The following is a 16977-nucleotide window of genomic DNA, read 5'->3' as shown; positions in this document are numbered from 1 at the left end:
AGAAGTAGGTATTTGCTACACAGGGCAATGCTGAGGGCATGAACTGCCAAGGAGAAGAAATGTTACAAGTCAACGGAAATGGCACATTTGAGAAAGGGGAAAGAATTTAGAGAGGAAGAGAAAAGGTCAATTAATGTAAACTGAAGATCAGCAAAGAACAGTGTCCCATCAACTTCATGCTATACAAAACTGGGCTTCTAATTTTAAGAAGTGGAGCAGAATGGATCAGAAGGATTAACTGGAGAAAGGCGTCAAGGAGGTCACTGAGACCAACACAAGTTAGGATAACACAGAGGGGATAAGTCAGAGTCAAAGAACCAAGGCTGCTTCGGATATTCCATTATGAAAAGCTGTCTGGTGAGTCAATATATCAAGAGGGGGGAAAATGCTTATAAAAGCCTACATTTTATTTCTGTTTCTAAAAAAATTACATCCTTGATGGCAATATTTTTTGTACTCTCTAACTATAAAACCACAACTTATGAGTCTCCTTTCTTCCTTATTCCCAAATTTGGCAACAGGTTGTCAACCTCATTTCTCAATGTGCCTAAAAATAATGTATTATTTAAGGAAAAAAGGGAATCCAGTCTAAACAAAGACAAGTAGAAGGCAAATTATAAGCATCATTTATATATTTTCCTGGTTTAATAAAGTAAGAGCTCTATTAACTAAAAAGAAACTCATGCAAAAAGATAAAACTAAAAGATAAACTCAACACAAAATGAATCAAAGACTTGAACTTAAGACCTGAAACAATAAAACTCCTACAAGAAAACACAGTGGTTAGCTCTTTCACACTGGTCTTGGTGATGATTTTTTATATCTGCTCTGAAAACAAAGGCAACAAGAACAAACATGTGGGACTACATCAAACCAAAAACTTCTGTACAGCAAAGGAAACCACCAACAGAAGGAAAAGGCAACTTAATGAAAGAAAATGTTTACAAATCTTGCATTTGATAAGGGGTTAAGGTCCAAAATACATCAACTGATTCAACTCAATACAAAAAATCAAACAAGCTGATTAAAAAACAGTCAGACATTTTTCCAAATTAGACATACAGATGGCCAACAGACAGAGGAAAGATCTCAATATCACCGATTACCAGAGAGATGGAAACCCAAACCACAATATCATATCACACCTGTTAGAATGGCCATCCTCAAGCCAGGAAAACAGGCTAAATACATTACTGAGAAGTCAAGCAGTCTGGAATTTCATGAAGCCTTCCTTATCATTATATGAAATATTCCCTTTATTAATATCAGTATTAAGAGGAAAGGTGTGATAATTCTACCAACTATGAAAGAGTATGATGATTAAAAATTTTATTCAAATTAACAGATAAATGTGAGATGATCAGCATTCCTGATAACATGATTTTAACTAAGCTCCTGAAGAATATAGTTGACCTTTGAATAGCACAGATTTGAATTGTGTAGATTTTCTTCAATAAGCTCATGTAACAGTGCTACACATATTACAGTGCTGCACGATCTGTGCTTGGTTGAATCCACAGACACAGAATTTCAGACATAGAGGGTCAACTGTACAGTTATATTTGGAGTTTCAACTGTGAAGAGGGCCGGAGCCCCAAACCCCCGTCCGCCCTGTTCAAGGATCAACTGAAATGTCTTTTGGAACTAGTCAAGTACCCTGTGACCCTCTACTATCTTAGAGGTGCCAGTGATGCTTCAACCAGTCAAATACAAATATAGGATGCTAATCCACTCCCCTTTTTCTCCATAACTCGCCTGAAGGGCAAGGGAACACTGTTAGTGGAAAAAAACACATATTCAAAATATTTTGGAAGACAAGATGAGGCGTATTCAAGGTGGTATGCCTAGTGGGATGGGGTGGGAGGGGGGTTCAAGGACAGGACACACGTATACCTATGGCCGATTCATGCTGATGTATGTAAAAACCAACAAAATACTGTAAAGCAATTATCCTTCAATTAAAAATAAATTAATTTAAAAATCTTAAAAAGGGAATTTATATGACAAACTACACTTGCAATATTTTTTTAAAACCTAATGTCAAAACATAAAATGACTGACTAGACCAAAGAACCCCAATTCAAAATTTCACTATAAAAAAATTTAGCTTATCTCAAGATGAAACAATATTACAAGCAAAATAACAAAAGTTTTCTTTTATAAAGACAAAGTTTGAAAGCTGCCATACGATGCTTATATGGTTATGATAAACAAAAATAATGTAGGGTATAATTAATTACCTAAGTTCAAGTACAATTAATTAAATGATACACCTACTCTTTGTAAGTTCCCGTTTCAGGATCTTCGGTCATGACGTCATGTAGGCCCTCCACAGAGATGTTTATAATACCACAGAATTTATCCTGGATAACACTAAAATACAAGAAGAGCAAAACATGTTGAAATGGATTATTTCAACAGACAATTGCTTTTTTCCCTCCCTAACTATCCTCTTGAACATGAAGATAAATTTTAGTGTGAAAGTATAAATGAAACTTTCAAAATATATTTCTTAAAGCAGAAATTGTACTTTGCATATCACATTACAATTTCCTTTCACTAGATTACCACTATGCTTAAATACTTACGTGGGTAGATTAGATGGGAAAGAAATACTTTAACATTCTTTATTATAATAGTCTTATGTTAATGTTATAATTAAAAAGATAAAGGTACAAAATGTTGAAGCCATAGACTGTGAAAAAATATCTGTAAAACAAACATCTGATGAAGATCCTGGCTCTGAAAACTCAGACAACAAATAATTCAATTTAAAAAACAGGGCAAAAATTTGAACAGATACTTCCCCAAGTAAGACATACCATTGGCATATGAGCACTTGAAAAAATGCTCAATATCATTCAGTGGTCATCAAAGAAATAAAAATTAAAACTGTAATGAGATTTTAATAAAAAGTAAAACAATGAAGACTGATAATACCAAGTGCTGGCAAGAGTGAGAAATAATAGGACCTCTCATACAGAGCCAGTAAGAATAAACATCCACTTCGGAAAAAAAATTCGCTATTTTTATAAAGTTAAACATTCCATACATGTAAGCAATCTCATTGCTAGGTATTTACCCAAGACCAAAACAAGTATTCTCAGAACTGTATGTGAATATTTATAGTAGCTTTATTCATAACCCCAAACTACAAATGATCCGAATGTCCACCAACTAACAGATGGATAAACTGTGGGTCACTTGTCCAACAGAACAATCAGCAATAAAAGGAAACAAATAGAGGTACATGCAACAAATTGGAAAAAATCTCAAAAAACATTATGCTAAGAAAAACAGATTTGAAAGGCCATGTACCGCATGACTTCATTTATGTATGTGACTTTCTGGAAAGGCAAAATTACTTCATCAGTGGCTGCCAGGCAAAGGGACCCCAAGGGAACTTTTGGGGTGATGATTACATCCTGTGCCTTGAGTGTGGCACTGTTACATACTGTGTATATCTGTCAAAACTGTATGCTTATAAGAGGTCTTACTCTATGTGAACTATACCTTAATAAGCCTGACTTTAAAAAAGGAGAAGTATATAACCATCCACCGGTACACAAAATTATGCTATTTGAATTTTAAAATAATTTAAAATTTTAAATTATTTAACTCTTTTCTCCGGAGACTTCATAGTATCATTCCTGCATGGGACATATTATGTTTCTCACACTGCATTAATAAGCATAATTAAGTTTTAAATATTCAGTAAAGTAGTTCCCAAAGTCAACACAGTTTGGGTTAATGTTCCTGCCTTTGTAAAGTCAAAATCGTATGTCTGTACTCTCAAGTGTGATCAGATTTTAGAGAACTAAATCAACAGATCGGCAAAATAATAAAAAGTTGATCTCACTGTTACATTTTAATGTGTATATAACAGCTTATTGAAATAGATATATTTTTGATATCACTATATATCCTTCACATAAGAACTAAAAAACTCTCCACTCCTCCATGCCACCCCTCTAGGTCATATAGCTGATTCACACTGTGTACAGCAGAGACTAACACAACATTGTAAAGCGGTTATGGGCTTCCCAGGTGGTGCTAGTGGTAAACAACATGCCTACTAGTGCAGGAGATGCAAGAAACGTAGGTTTGATCCCTGGGTTGGGAAGATCCCTTGGAGAAGAAAATGGCAATTCAATGCAGTATTCTTGCCTGGAGAATTCCATGGACAGAGGAGCCTGGCAGGCTACAGCCCATGGGGTCACAAAGAATCAGACACAACTGAAGCGATTTAGCATACAGGACAAAGCAGTTACACTCAAATTTAAAAAATAATAAAGTGGGGGAAAAAAAGAACTGAAAAACTACTCTAAAGAAACACACAGTCTGCCTTATGTGGTTCAGTGAGAAACAGCTTAGAAAAAGGTATTGGAGCCAGTAGGCACATGAAAAGATGCCCAACACTGCTAATTATTAGAGAAATGCAAATCAAAACTACAATCAGGTATCCCCTCATACCAGTCAGAATGGCCATCATCAAAAAGTGTACAAATAAGAAATGCTGGAGAGGATGTAGAGGAAAAGGAACCCCCCTACACTGTTGGTGGGAATGTAACTTGGTGCATCCACCATGAAGAACAGAATGAATGTTCCTTAAAAAACAGAAAATGGAGTTACCACTGTGATCCAGCAATCCCACTCTGGGCATAAATCCAGAAAAGATGAAAACTCTAATTCAAAAAACTACAAGCTCCACAAAGTTCAAAGCAACATAATTTACAACAGCCAAAACAGGGAAGCTAAATATCCATCTGCAGATGAATGGATAAAGATGAGGTTTATATACACGCATACACATATACACACATTGGGATACTCAGTTCAGTTCAGTCGCTCAGTCGTGTCCAACTCTTTGCAAACCCCATGAATCGCAGCACGCCAGGCCTCCCTATCACCAACTCCCGCAGTTCATCCAGACTGAAGTCCATCAAGTCAGTGATGCCATCCAGCCATCTCATCCTCTGTCATCCCCTTCTCCTCCTGCCCCCAAGCCCTCCCAGCATCAGAGTCTTTTCCAATGAGACAACTCTTCACATGAGGTGGCCAAAGTACTGGAGTTTCAGCTTTAGCATCATTCCTTCCAAAGAAATCCCAGGGCTGATCTCCTTCAGAATGGACTGGCTGGATCTCCTTGCAGACCAAGGGACTCTCAAGAGTCTTCTCCAACACCACAGTTCAAAAGCATCAATTCTTCGGCACTCAGCCTTCTTCACAGTCCAACTCTCACATCCATACATGACCACAGGGAAAACCATAGCCTTGACTAGAAGGACCTTAGTCGGCAAAGTAATTTCTCTGCTTTTGAATATACTATCTAGGTTGGTCATAACTTTTCTTCCAAGGAGTAAGCGTCTTTTAATTTCATGGCTGCAGTCACCATCTGCAGTGATTTTGGAGCCCAAAAAAATAAAGTCTGACACTGTTTCCACGGTTTCCCCATCTATTTCCCATGAAGTGATGGGACCAGATGCCATGATCTTCGTTTTCTGAATGTTGAGCTTGAAGCCAACTTTTTCACTCTCCTCTTTCACTTTCATCAAGAGGCTTTTTAGTTCTTCTTCACTTTCTGCCATAAGGGTGGTGTCATATCTGAGGTTATTGATATTTCTCCTGGCAATCTTGATTCCAACTTGTGCTTCTTCCAGCCCAGCGTTTCTCATGATGTCCTCTGCATATAAATTAAATAAGCAGGGTGACAATATACAGCCTTGACCTACTCCTTTTCCTGTTTGGAACCAGTCTGTTGTTCCATGTCCAGTTCTAACTGTTGCTTCCTGACCTGCATACAGATTTCTCAAGAGGCAGGTCAGGTGGTCTGGTATTCCCATCTCTTTCAGAATTTTCCATTGGGATACTGCTCAGGCATAAAAAAGAATGAAATAATATCATTTCCAGCAACATGGATGGACTGAGAGATTATCATATTAAGTGAAGTAAGCTAAACAGAGAAAGACAAATATTGTATGATATCACTTAATATGTGAAATCTAAAAAAATGATACAAAGTAACTTATTTATGAAACAAATAGACTCAAAGACATAGAAAACAAATTTATGGATACCAAAGAGGGAAGGTAGGGGAGGATAAATTAGGAGTTTGGGATTAAGAGATATATATTAGTATATATGAAGCAGATTATCAAGAAGGACCTACTGTATAGCATAGGAAACTATATTCAGTATCTTGTCAAAATCTACAGTGGAGAAGAATCTGAAATAGAATACACACACACACACACACACACACACACACGGGCTTACCAGATGGCTCAGTGGTAAAGAATATGCCTGTCAATGCAGGAGACTGGGGTTCTATTTCTGGGTCGGGAAGATTCCTTGGAGAAGGAAACAACAACCCATTCCAGTATTACTGCCTGGAAGATCACATGGACAGAGGAGCCTGGTGGGCTGCAGTCCGTGGGGGTCACAAAAGGAGTTGGACATGACTTGGCCACTAAAACAATAAATCATACTGATCCCTGCTGGAGCTACCAGCATGGGCACACATTTCTGAGGAGAGGGTAGGAAGACATATCTTTGCCATCATTAGAAAATAACACAGTTCTACATAATCAGGCCTCAATTCAGAGATGCACATTTATGGAATGAGCTGAGAACAGATTATGATAATCAAACTGCAACATGGACAAGATAAACTTTGGACTGCATGGTTACTGCCAAAGCAGTAACTTCAGCCCTTTCTCATAAATGAAGAGACTATTTAGCTGACACTGCTGGAACCAGAATAAAGCTTGAACAGTTCTGACAGAAATCTAACAGGTTTAGGAACCTGAGGTTTACAGAAAGCCAAAAAATAGAATTAGTGAATGATTGACAAAAAGAAGTGCCAAAATCTGACAGAAGATGGGATAAGGATATTCCCAGAAGCAGACTGGACACAGGCCAGAGGACACAGGTCCACGCTCTACCCTGCCTGCACACACCAGTCAGAAGAAAGCCTTGTCCTGGCCCGTGGCTTACTCAGGCTTAGAGAAGTCAGTCAAGTGACCATCGGATTCACCCACTTTCTTCCCTCCCCTGCCTGCAGATGAATTTCTAGCTCTACCAAGACAAGTTTGGACAGATGTCTGTCTTGTAGGGGTGAAGAACTGAAGTGAGGCAACCTCAGTCAGTCTGTTGTTTTTTTCACTAAAATGTGACCCATGCTGCACAGAAAAGGACACAAGAGGCAGAGATCTAGCTGGGGGAAGTGAAAAGTGCAAGTGAAGTTGCTCAGTCTTGTCTGACTCTTTGCGACCCCATGTACTGTAGCCTATCAGGTTTCTCCATCCATGGGATTTTCCAGGCAAGTGTACCAGGGTGGGTTGCCATTTCCTCCTCCAGGGAATCTTCCCTAACCAGGGATTGAACCCGGGTCTCCTGTATTGCAGGCAGACGCTTTACCCTCTGAGCCACCAGGGGAGGGGAAGGTTAATTCCAGTAGACAGAGGGACACCATGCTCATTCTGGAGTGTCTATTAGGTACCAGAGGGAGTGAGGCTTGGATTTCAAGAGGGAAAATGACTATGGCCCAGAGTAGAAAGGTAAGTAATTTGGCTTTGAATGAAAAGAGTCGATTCTAGAAGAGAAGTACTGAAGAAAAAGATTTTATGCAATATTTGTATGTGTGAGTGTGCTCAGTCATGTTCAATTCTTTGTGACCCCATGGACTGCAGCCTGCCAGGCTCCTCTGTCCATGGGATTTCCAGGCAAGAACACTGAAGTGGCTTGTCATGTCCTCCTCCAGGGGATCTTCCCAACCCAGGGGTCAAATCCTCGTCTTCTGCATTGGCAGGCAGATTCTTTATCACTAGCACCACCTGGGAAGCCCATATTTGGGGATCATGGCTCAGACGGTAAAGCGTCTTGTCTACAATGTGGGAGACCTGGGTTCAATCCCTGGGTTGGGAAGATCCCCTGGAGAAGGAAACGGCAATCCACTCCAGGACTATTGCCTGGAAAATCCCATGGACAGAGGAGCCTGGTAGGCTACAGCCCATGGGGTCGCAAAGAGTTGGACACGACTGAGCGACTTCACTTCACTTCAAAAGGAGAAGTTATGTATCTTCAGAGCATTCAAATTCAAAAAATCACTCAGAAGGATGCAACATTCATTAAGCAGTTTGGGAAAAGAACCCCAGAATAATGGGGTAACAAAAAAGCTAGAAGAGGCTTGTACTTTCCTGGCATACAGAACAGATATTTAAAGAAAAGAAGTACTATGAAGTTATAATTTCTTTTTCTCCTTTTTGAAGTATTACAAAAATGTTCCCTCCAAATATATAAAATGTAACACTTTAAAACGAAGTATTTAAAGTAAAAATTGTATACAGTGTTCTATATGAAGTTCTGAATATTAGGCATTTGCTTTCCTTTTTATTCACACAATTATCTCTCTATGCTGTATTTTATAAATTAAGAATCTTGTTTTCTGTAATATACAATCCTTTTGAATTACATGCTTTAAAATGTAATGGGACATCTAAAATGGAAACAATCAAATGAGAGCTATAAACCAGGAATCAAACAGTAATGGGTCTGGCACAAGAGAGAGAAGGAGAAAAGTCATTATACTTAGATAATCTTATATACATTATTTCTTTAAACACAAGAAGCTGAGAATTAGGTATTATACTATTTTTGTTTATGAAAAAAGCTCAGTTTTTCCTTTTATATGTGCTACATACTGGACTTATGGGTAACACATTATTGGAATTCTCAGTGTATCATCTCCTAATAGTAGTCTTCTCACATAAATCCATTCGAATCTAGTGTCAGGTATAACGTGGCGAAGTAAAAAGTAGCCAGAGGAGACCATGTACTTTTAGAAATTTTAATTTTCTTAAACTAGTGTGTACCACGAGTGGCAGTTCACATGCTAGAACACAGCTGTCTAGTGCCCCTGACAGAATTATCCAAACTCCATGCTAGTCTATACAACTGTGCTTGGATATCCATGGATGCGCAAGTCCCTTATACTCTAAAATGATACAGTACATGAGGTCTTCTGTATTCATGGATATGGAAACTGAGGTTTTCTACAGCACAGTAGAAAAACAACATTCAGGAGTTTACAAACAAAAAACCCCTGATAGCTGATTATTAAAGCCAAAACTTTATCTTAGTGTAGTCCCGTGAGCAGACTTCAGTAGAATGGCTGACTGAGTATTAAAAGCAGGTGGATTTATACCAGGATATCAATTAACTTGGGCTTCCTAAGTGGAAAGTGAAAAGTGAAAATGTTAGTCACTCAGTCATGTCCGACGCTGTGACCCCATGGACTATAGCCCACCAGGCTTCTCTGTCCATGGAATTCTCCAGGCAAGAATACTGGAATCAGTAGCCACTCATTTCTCCAGGGGACCTTCCCAACCCAGGGACTGAACCCGGGCCTCTCATACTGAAGACAGATTCTTTACCATCTGAGTCACCAGGGAAGCATCCGCCTGCCAGTGCAGGAGACACGAGAGACGTGAGTCTGATCCCTGGGCCAGGAAGATGCTGGAGTCCCTTAGGGTAACATTATGCACCATGGGAATACAGAATAAATAATCATGGGAATTTATGATCCCCAAAGCTCAAAAACTGCCCTTTGTTTTATAAACAATATTATTTTTACTTATTTCTTTTTTAAATTACAAGTATGGGTAACTAAGCTGTAGATAACATATTACAACTGATTCATCTACACCAGATATGAGGCAGAAAACAGAACAGAAAGTCACTGTATTGAAACCTATGTCTGAAACATTCATCTTAGATAATGCAAGGAATGTTTAACCTCAAGGATGAAAAAAGACAATAAAATTAAAATTGAAGGGCAAGAAGTATTAGTAATCTTTTTTACTTATCACTTTTCTTATTGTACATATTTGGTTGATACATTAATTTATTTGCACAGATGAGAGTTAACCTACACTACAAAAAGAAAGCAGGCCTTTTTAAACATCTGCTTGTTTTGTATATATGTGTGTATATACATAATATATGTATATATATATATATATATAAACATTAAATAAATAGATGAGAGCATGAAAAATTTTACTCAGTAGGTAAAAATCACCTGATCATTGAAAACAATTCCACTTTTAGTAAACTTTCTTTTTTAGTCAAATGCACAGGAGTGAAACTACAGCTCTTAAACTTAATATTTCCTAGAAGTATGACATTTTGAGATTACTTTCCAGGTATATAAAAGTACCTGCAGAATATGTGAATTGCAGAAACTTCATGGAAAGTGATTTTTTCCTTACTTTTGAAACCTAGGCACAATACTAAAGAAAAAAAAAAATCCTTCTTTCTTGTGTTTTTCACCCAACTTAAAAAAATCATGGTGGCTTAAAACTATTTCTGTCCTTTCGTATCATTACACACTCAACAACAGGTGTTCAGAAAAGAAAACGCCCCTAGAAAGATAATGCAAAATTCTTAATCCCAAAGGCACAAATCAAAAAAAATTCTAATATTCATCTGGTTACCCAAACAATAAGTAATAGACTAAATGTGAACAGGACTCTAGTTTCTTTTCATTTGTGCAACTTTTATTAGTAATTTTCTAGTAAGCACTGATTCACCATCATAGACCATGTGTCTTAAATAACTTCTCAATGTGATGAATTTACATACTTAACATCACATCTTCATCCATTTGGGCCCTGGAGAAAAACAGGTATTCAGGAACACAACATTTACAAGAACACAAAATTTTAAATAACCTGTTCTGAACAGTTTTATAACCTAAAGTTGATGATTTAAGTTCTTCATAGTAGCAAGCTCTAGAAAGAAGCCAGAACTTTAGTCACTTTAAAATTTTCTCTGCTCTAACTAGATCACAACTTGTATACTGTACCTAATCATATTTGAACTCACATTAAATCCTAAGTTAGAGGGTGGATGAACTTAGGGTAATTTAAGAAAATAAATACATTTTTAAGCCACAACCAAATAAGATATTCTCTAATGTATACTTTTCTGCTTATATTAACAAGTCTAAGTAAAGAACAGTTTATTGAAATAAAGGAAAAAGCCCTGCTATGTCGGTCTTATTCCAGAATTCCTATCACACCATTTACACTAAAATCAGGTCCCCTCTCCTCTATTTTCGAGGACCTAGGCTGAAAATATTTCTGTCACTTAAATGGAAACATACATCTTTCTACACAGTTAATTCTCTTCATGGTCACATGAAAAGTGACCATTGACAAATGTTAGCAAGGAAATAGGATAAAAAAATTCATGTGGAAATTCACTAAGTTATTTAAAAATAAAAGTTTATACCCAACAATTATCCTTACAAAGTCTTTCATATTATAAACCATTCTCCCGTTGTATAGTCATGTCTGACTCTATGTGACCCTGTGGACTGTAGCCCTCCAGGCTCCTCTGTCCATGGAATTTTCCAGGCAAGAATATTTCCTACTCCAGGGGATCTTCCCAACCCAGTGATCAAACCCACATCTCTTGCATCTCCCACACTAGTAGGCAGATTTTTTTTTTTTTTTACCCCTAGTGCCACCTGGGAAGCTCATATTATAAACCATTCTTCCAATTAACTTTTTTTTTAATGAGTGCAGAGAGGTGGGGGGGAAAAGCAAGCCATTCTCTTTAAGACAATAAGAAATAGCTACAATGATCTGTGTGTAGTGGGATGCGAAAAAACTGCCATTTTACATGATTTTCAACAGGAAGACTATGCTTTAAGAAATACTGTTCAATGAAGATATACTAAAGTTCTATAAAAAGGAGATGATCAATGACTGGTATAGAACCGTTTGGAAAAGACATTAGGGTGAAAAAAACCTAACCAAGACTTGTTTTCAATGCTTATAGGAATCACTTGACAAACTGGTTCTTGTATTTTTCTTTTTTCTTCAAAGTAACATAAAAGAATTGAATAGATTTGGTAATTATGGGGTTGGACACATGACCTCACCATTATAAATGTCTTTAAAAACTATACTTGAGATGGTGTAATACTGAAAAAAGCAGGCCCATTATCCTGTTAATAGTGCTCCCTAACTGAAGTCATTAACACTCTAGATAATAATGATAAAACTGATTCATATCCCTCCTCACCCACCTAAGGCCTCATCAGTAAGTCCAGTAACAGAAAAGAAAAGTACAAGTTCTAATGAGAAATGAAACAGGCCTTCTAAGGAGAAAAAAAAATTATTATTATTCAGGGGTTGATACATATAAACAAAGTCTAACTGGTAAAGAGAACAACCTTCTCTTTGGTTTCACCTACCCCTTTCTCTTTACTCTTAGTCCAGAGCAGCCAACACACTACAAGTCCATGCGTATCTTTTTCAGTCTGGCCTAGTAACAGAAGACAAGCCAAGTGGGAAGAACAAGAAGTGCAACAGGATGGGGGGAAGTATATGTGCAGTCAGCTTGGTGGGTAGGAAGTCCTAACATCAAAGCCGATTTTCAGAGCCTCAGAAAAGGTTTTCAGGCTTCCCCTCCTTCCCCCCCTCCCCTGCCATTTTCACAACCCTTAAAGACAAACATGACAAACTTTGCTGTTTTCGTTGTGCTGTGGGTGAGATAAAGGAGTAAAAATGTCCTAATTACATATGGGTCCCCTCCACCTTAAAGCTTAAACACTTGGCTATCTCTATAATCCTCAAGTTTAAGAATAGTCCACGTATATGTTCTATTTGAATGTTCTATTTCTTGACCTAAGTGGTGACTCAAACAGGCCTATTTCGTTCTGTATGTGGTTTATAAATGAACAGAAGTTTTCTAGAATGTTGCCTATAATCTTAAGGCAAATGTTTCCCAAAAACCTAACATACGATTTCTCCCTCCTCTGCTACTCCTCAGCCAATCACCAAGGCACCTTGCAAAGTAGCTCTAGAATCCATCCATCCTCTCTGCCAATACCCTGGTCCAGGCCTCCAGCATCTCTCCCCTGGATCAACGATTTAGATTAATCCTGGTTCTAGTCTCGTTACTTCCAGAAACAGTGCACTTTCAGTCTGTATTTGCCAAACGCTAAATGTTTAAAAGAAGCACTGAATGTGCCACCAAACAATGGCATTTGCTACTCTTACCATTGCTTAAGACCCTTCCACGGCCCCCTGTTGCCCCAGGGGAAAATATGAAATTACAATATCCTTCATCATCTGAGCTTTCTCTCTAGCTGCAGATCTCAATACCATTCACAACTCCAGATGGAGTGAATTTTAGTTCCTGAAAGCAGTATTCTATTTCTTCAACCCTTCTGATACAATATTATCTCTACCTACTACTCAGCTCTCTTCTCTAGGCTAATGTCTACTTATTCTTTGCAGGCCAGTTTCAATATCCCTTTTCTTATAGAGCCTTCTCTCGTCTCCATATATGTTATACAAAACAGTACCTCCAAGTGCAGTACTTACCATACTGTACAATAACCCTATGTGTCCTCCTCAATATTTTAAGCTGTACCAAAAACAGGAACCATGTCCATGCTGTTCACAATTATAAATCCCTAGCACCCAGGCAGCAGGACAGCAGAAAATTAAAAGCATGCACTCTGGAATTTGGGACAGTTTCTTACCTCACTCTGCCTAGGTTTCCCTATCTATAAAACGAAGATATTATTACCTTATAGGCTTTTTAAGGATTCAGTGTTATATGTAAAATATTTAACACAGTGCTTGGTACACAGAAATGTTAGCTATTATTATTACTTGATATAGTGCCTATCAAAGATAATATTTAAAGAATGAATACAGTATTCACAAATTATTAAAAACCTATATTTATTAATACTAAGCTCACAAAAATCATTATATATCCAAATAAAGTCTATAATTCTATACGGATGTTTCAGTTTTATTCATGTCCACAACACTGAGGTTTTCTTACAGCTCATTATTTAACTGGATTATAAGGCAGAATGTTCAAAGAGAATGACCTGTGCCTCACTTTCAGGAACTATTTGTTTATGAAGTTGAATCTGCTCCAAACCAGGGCTTTCTACAGAATTTGGGGAAGTGTTACAAATTGAAGCTGTTACATTATACCTTGCTGACTGATAAAAGCTGTAGTATTCAAGTCTATTTTCCCCTGAGTTTTCTGGTGCCTTTAGTTTTTGTTTAAATTGAACAACTTTGTAGATCAAAAAAACAATTAAAACACAGGCTAAAATAAAAAAAGCTAGCAAAATGTCAAAAGCCTCATTCAGCTTTTCAACTTCTTGTGTACAAATCGGAGATGTTTTCCCTGATACTGAAGCAGCATCAATCGGTAGAGCACTGTTTTTTTCCAAGTTCAAGTTAACAGGAGAAGTACGCTGTATTTGCACAGGTAACATCGCAGTAGTCTGTAATGGGTTACCAAAAGTATTCTCTTGAAAAAATCTACCGGCAGGTGAAGTATGAATTCGTTCCCCGAAAGTAACGCTCTCAGTGTTTTCCGAACGTTTCCCATTTGTGGTTATTTTATGCCAGGCCATCATTAACGTAGTGGTCTTGTGGTAAATATGAAGAGATGTTATAGCCCAAGTTCTGGATACATTTGCAGATGTAACACAATTTGCAAAGTCAGTCCATTTAACATAATGCAATGCTCTGCCACGCATGGATGGGGGATTCTGACAAAAGATGTTTAGAGTAATGGCTGAAGATGCTAACCAGTCGCGAAGACCCAATAGTCTGCAGCTACATTCCCAAGGATTAGAATCTGCCTGAAGATGAATCAGTGAAGACAATGGCTTAAGGACCCTTGGATGCAAGTCTGTAAGATTATTAAATGACAGGTTAAGAATCTTCAAAGATGCTCCCATGTTTTCAAATGTATTATTATCAATGCTGATTATTCTGTTTCTATCTAACCTAAGGTAAATTAAATTTTTTAACAAGCTAAATGTGTCAGAATTTAAATTTTCTAAATCATTATCACTTAAGATCAAATGTTTAAGGTTACTAATTCCACTAAATCCATCCTTAGTAACATTTTTAATTCTTGAATTTTTCAGGAGGAGATACTCCAAATTGACAAGCCCTTTAAATGCAAAGGGCTGTATTGTTTCTATATGGTTATGAGACAAAGAAAGTCTTTTAAGACTCTTAAGTACTTCAAAAGTATTTGATGGTACTTTTGTTAAATTATTACCTTCTAGATACAAACAGTCCAGGTTTCCAAGGTGCTGAAAGCCTGAGTCTGATATTCTCAAAATTTTATTGTTTGACAAATCAAGTATCCGAAGAGCAATCATACCAACAAAGGTACCACTCCCAAGGACAGTGAGGCGATTTCTTTGCAGATTTAAGTACTGAACTGAAACAAGATCATGAAACACTCCTCTTGGAACAAAAGATACTTGATTAGACTGTAAATATAAATTACGAAGATTGGAAAGTCCCTCAAATATTCCAGGATCCAAGCGTTTTATAAAATTATTATTCAGATACAGAAAATACAGATGCCTCAAATGAACAAAAGCTTTTGGATATACATACACAATGCTAGAATTATCTAAATGCAACGCTACAAGAGAATGAAGTCCCGTTAATTCACTTTCATTTATATGAGATATATTATTTCCAGTCAGATACAGAAAAACTGTACTTTCAGGGAAATTCTTAGGAATACTTGAAAGGCCTAAGTTACGGCAGTTAATTTGTCTCCCAGTGCAGTGCTGGCAAACAGACGAACATCCAAGAATCTCTTTATGGAATAATAATACAAGATAACAGGTAACAAGTAGAAACAGTCGTAGGCAAGGCAGAGAAAAACGTACTCCACACATAGCCCTGTTCTTGGTTTCTCTGTTCATATCAAAATTGGCTACAAAAAGAAAAGGTAAAACTTTAAATCATCAAAAAGTTCTTTAACTGAAAGCTTTACAGTACTAGAAATTCTATACCTTATTTTATTAGGATTAGCCATAATACTAAATATCATAAATCATACTACAGTGATAGCATAAAATAATAAGTTTGAAATATGTTCTAGAATTATTGGCACCTCTAGGCCATTAACTCACTGTTTAACAAAATGATAATCAAATTAAATGAACTGCAAAATAAAATGTTTGCTAAGTTAACCTAAAATATTACAACTGACTATAACAAAACTGACAAATGATGATGTGGAGATAAAGATCTCGGATACAAATATGCCTTCATCAACTTTAAGTCTACTATCAATTTAACAACATAATTTTCGAAAACACAAATTCAGTACAGAACAATCAAACTCTCTTTAAACTATAGATTTTTACTAATTGAATTATTTCTTGTTTCAACTAAAAGTTCATATTTAAATAATCTTACCAAGAACAGGAAATTCATATTATTAACAGTCGGCTGATTCAAGCAACGGTTTTCTTTATAAATCTGAAGAACGACATTTCTAGGCTGCATTTCTTTTGTGGCGCTGTTGACCTCCACCCCTCCACCTTTTTTTTTTTTTTTTTTAAGTCACAATTTGCTCAGGAAACACCACTCTTCACATTAGTTCCCCCACACTCAGTGTGTAAAACACAGGTTGTCATGGATACAGGAAACTGAGAGACAGGAAGTCATGTTATCTGTGTTTCAAAAGTTTGCTAAAAGGAAATCTCAGGAACTTATTTTTTCAGAAGGCAGTTAATCTGAGTTTTCCCAATGTACAAACCTAAATATTTCATCTTTAAAATAAGCATTTTTAAACATATGTATTATTTAAATATTTAGAATGAATAAACTCTGTATACATCAACTACAAATAGCTATCAAATGGAAAAAACAAGTTGAAATAAGATATAAATAGAGTAATATAACTTCTATGAATTTTTTAAATGCATAGAATATTTATATTTCTATTATTCTGAGTATACAGTAGAGATTTTAATTTTGTTTTATTCCTTAAAAAAAATGGTAGCAAAACAAGTAATTTAGAATGATGAACATAAAGGCTGTTCCTCTGTGCTCTCCTTTCTTGATTTAAAAAAAAACTGGCACATAAAATGTACTGAATACCACCAAT

General features: G+C 36.8%; 2 protein-coding genes across 3 annotated transcripts in view; both read right to left on the bottom strand.

Annotated features, from left to right (window-relative positions):
* IPO11 (importin 11) overlaps window positions 1-16977 on the bottom strand; it is a 196238-nt gene that overhangs the window by 29999 nt on the left and 149262 nt on the right. The window contains exon 28 of the mRNA XM_040262582.1: window positions 2278-2373. Coding sequence (XP_040118516.1) covers window positions 2278-2373 — 96 coding nt within the window. The remainder of the gene's footprint in view (window positions 1-2277; window positions 2374-16977) is intronic.
* On the bottom strand, window positions 13748-16810 carry LRRC70 (leucine rich repeat containing 70). 2 transcript variants are annotated; one of them, XM_040262585.1, is made up of 3 exons: window positions 16284-16810; window positions 15121-15795; window positions 13748-14742 (listed from the first exon to the last, which is right to left on the bottom strand). In XM_040262585.1, the coding sequence occupies exons 2-3, from the start codon at window positions 15782-15784 to the stop codon at window positions 13892-13894; spliced, it is 1515 nt and encodes a 504-aa protein (XP_040118519.1). In that variant the 5' UTR covers window positions 15785-15795; window positions 16284-16810; the 3' UTR covers window positions 13748-13891. The 2 variants fall into 2 exon arrangements, with proteins under 2 accessions (XP_040118519.1, XP_040118518.1); XM_040262584.1 differs by having other exon boundaries at window positions 13748-15795.

This window comes from Oryx dammah, unplaced genomic scaffold, assembly GCF_014754425.2.
Source record: "Oryx dammah isolate SB20612 unplaced genomic scaffold, SCBI_Odam_1.1 HiC_scaffold_20, whole genome shotgun sequence".
Classification (NCBI taxonomy): Eukaryota; Metazoa; Chordata; class Mammalia; order Artiodactyla; family Bovidae; genus Oryx; species Oryx dammah.
The sequence above is the reverse complement of the archived record's forward strand: the minus strand, read 5'-3'. Positions and strand labels throughout refer to the sequence as shown.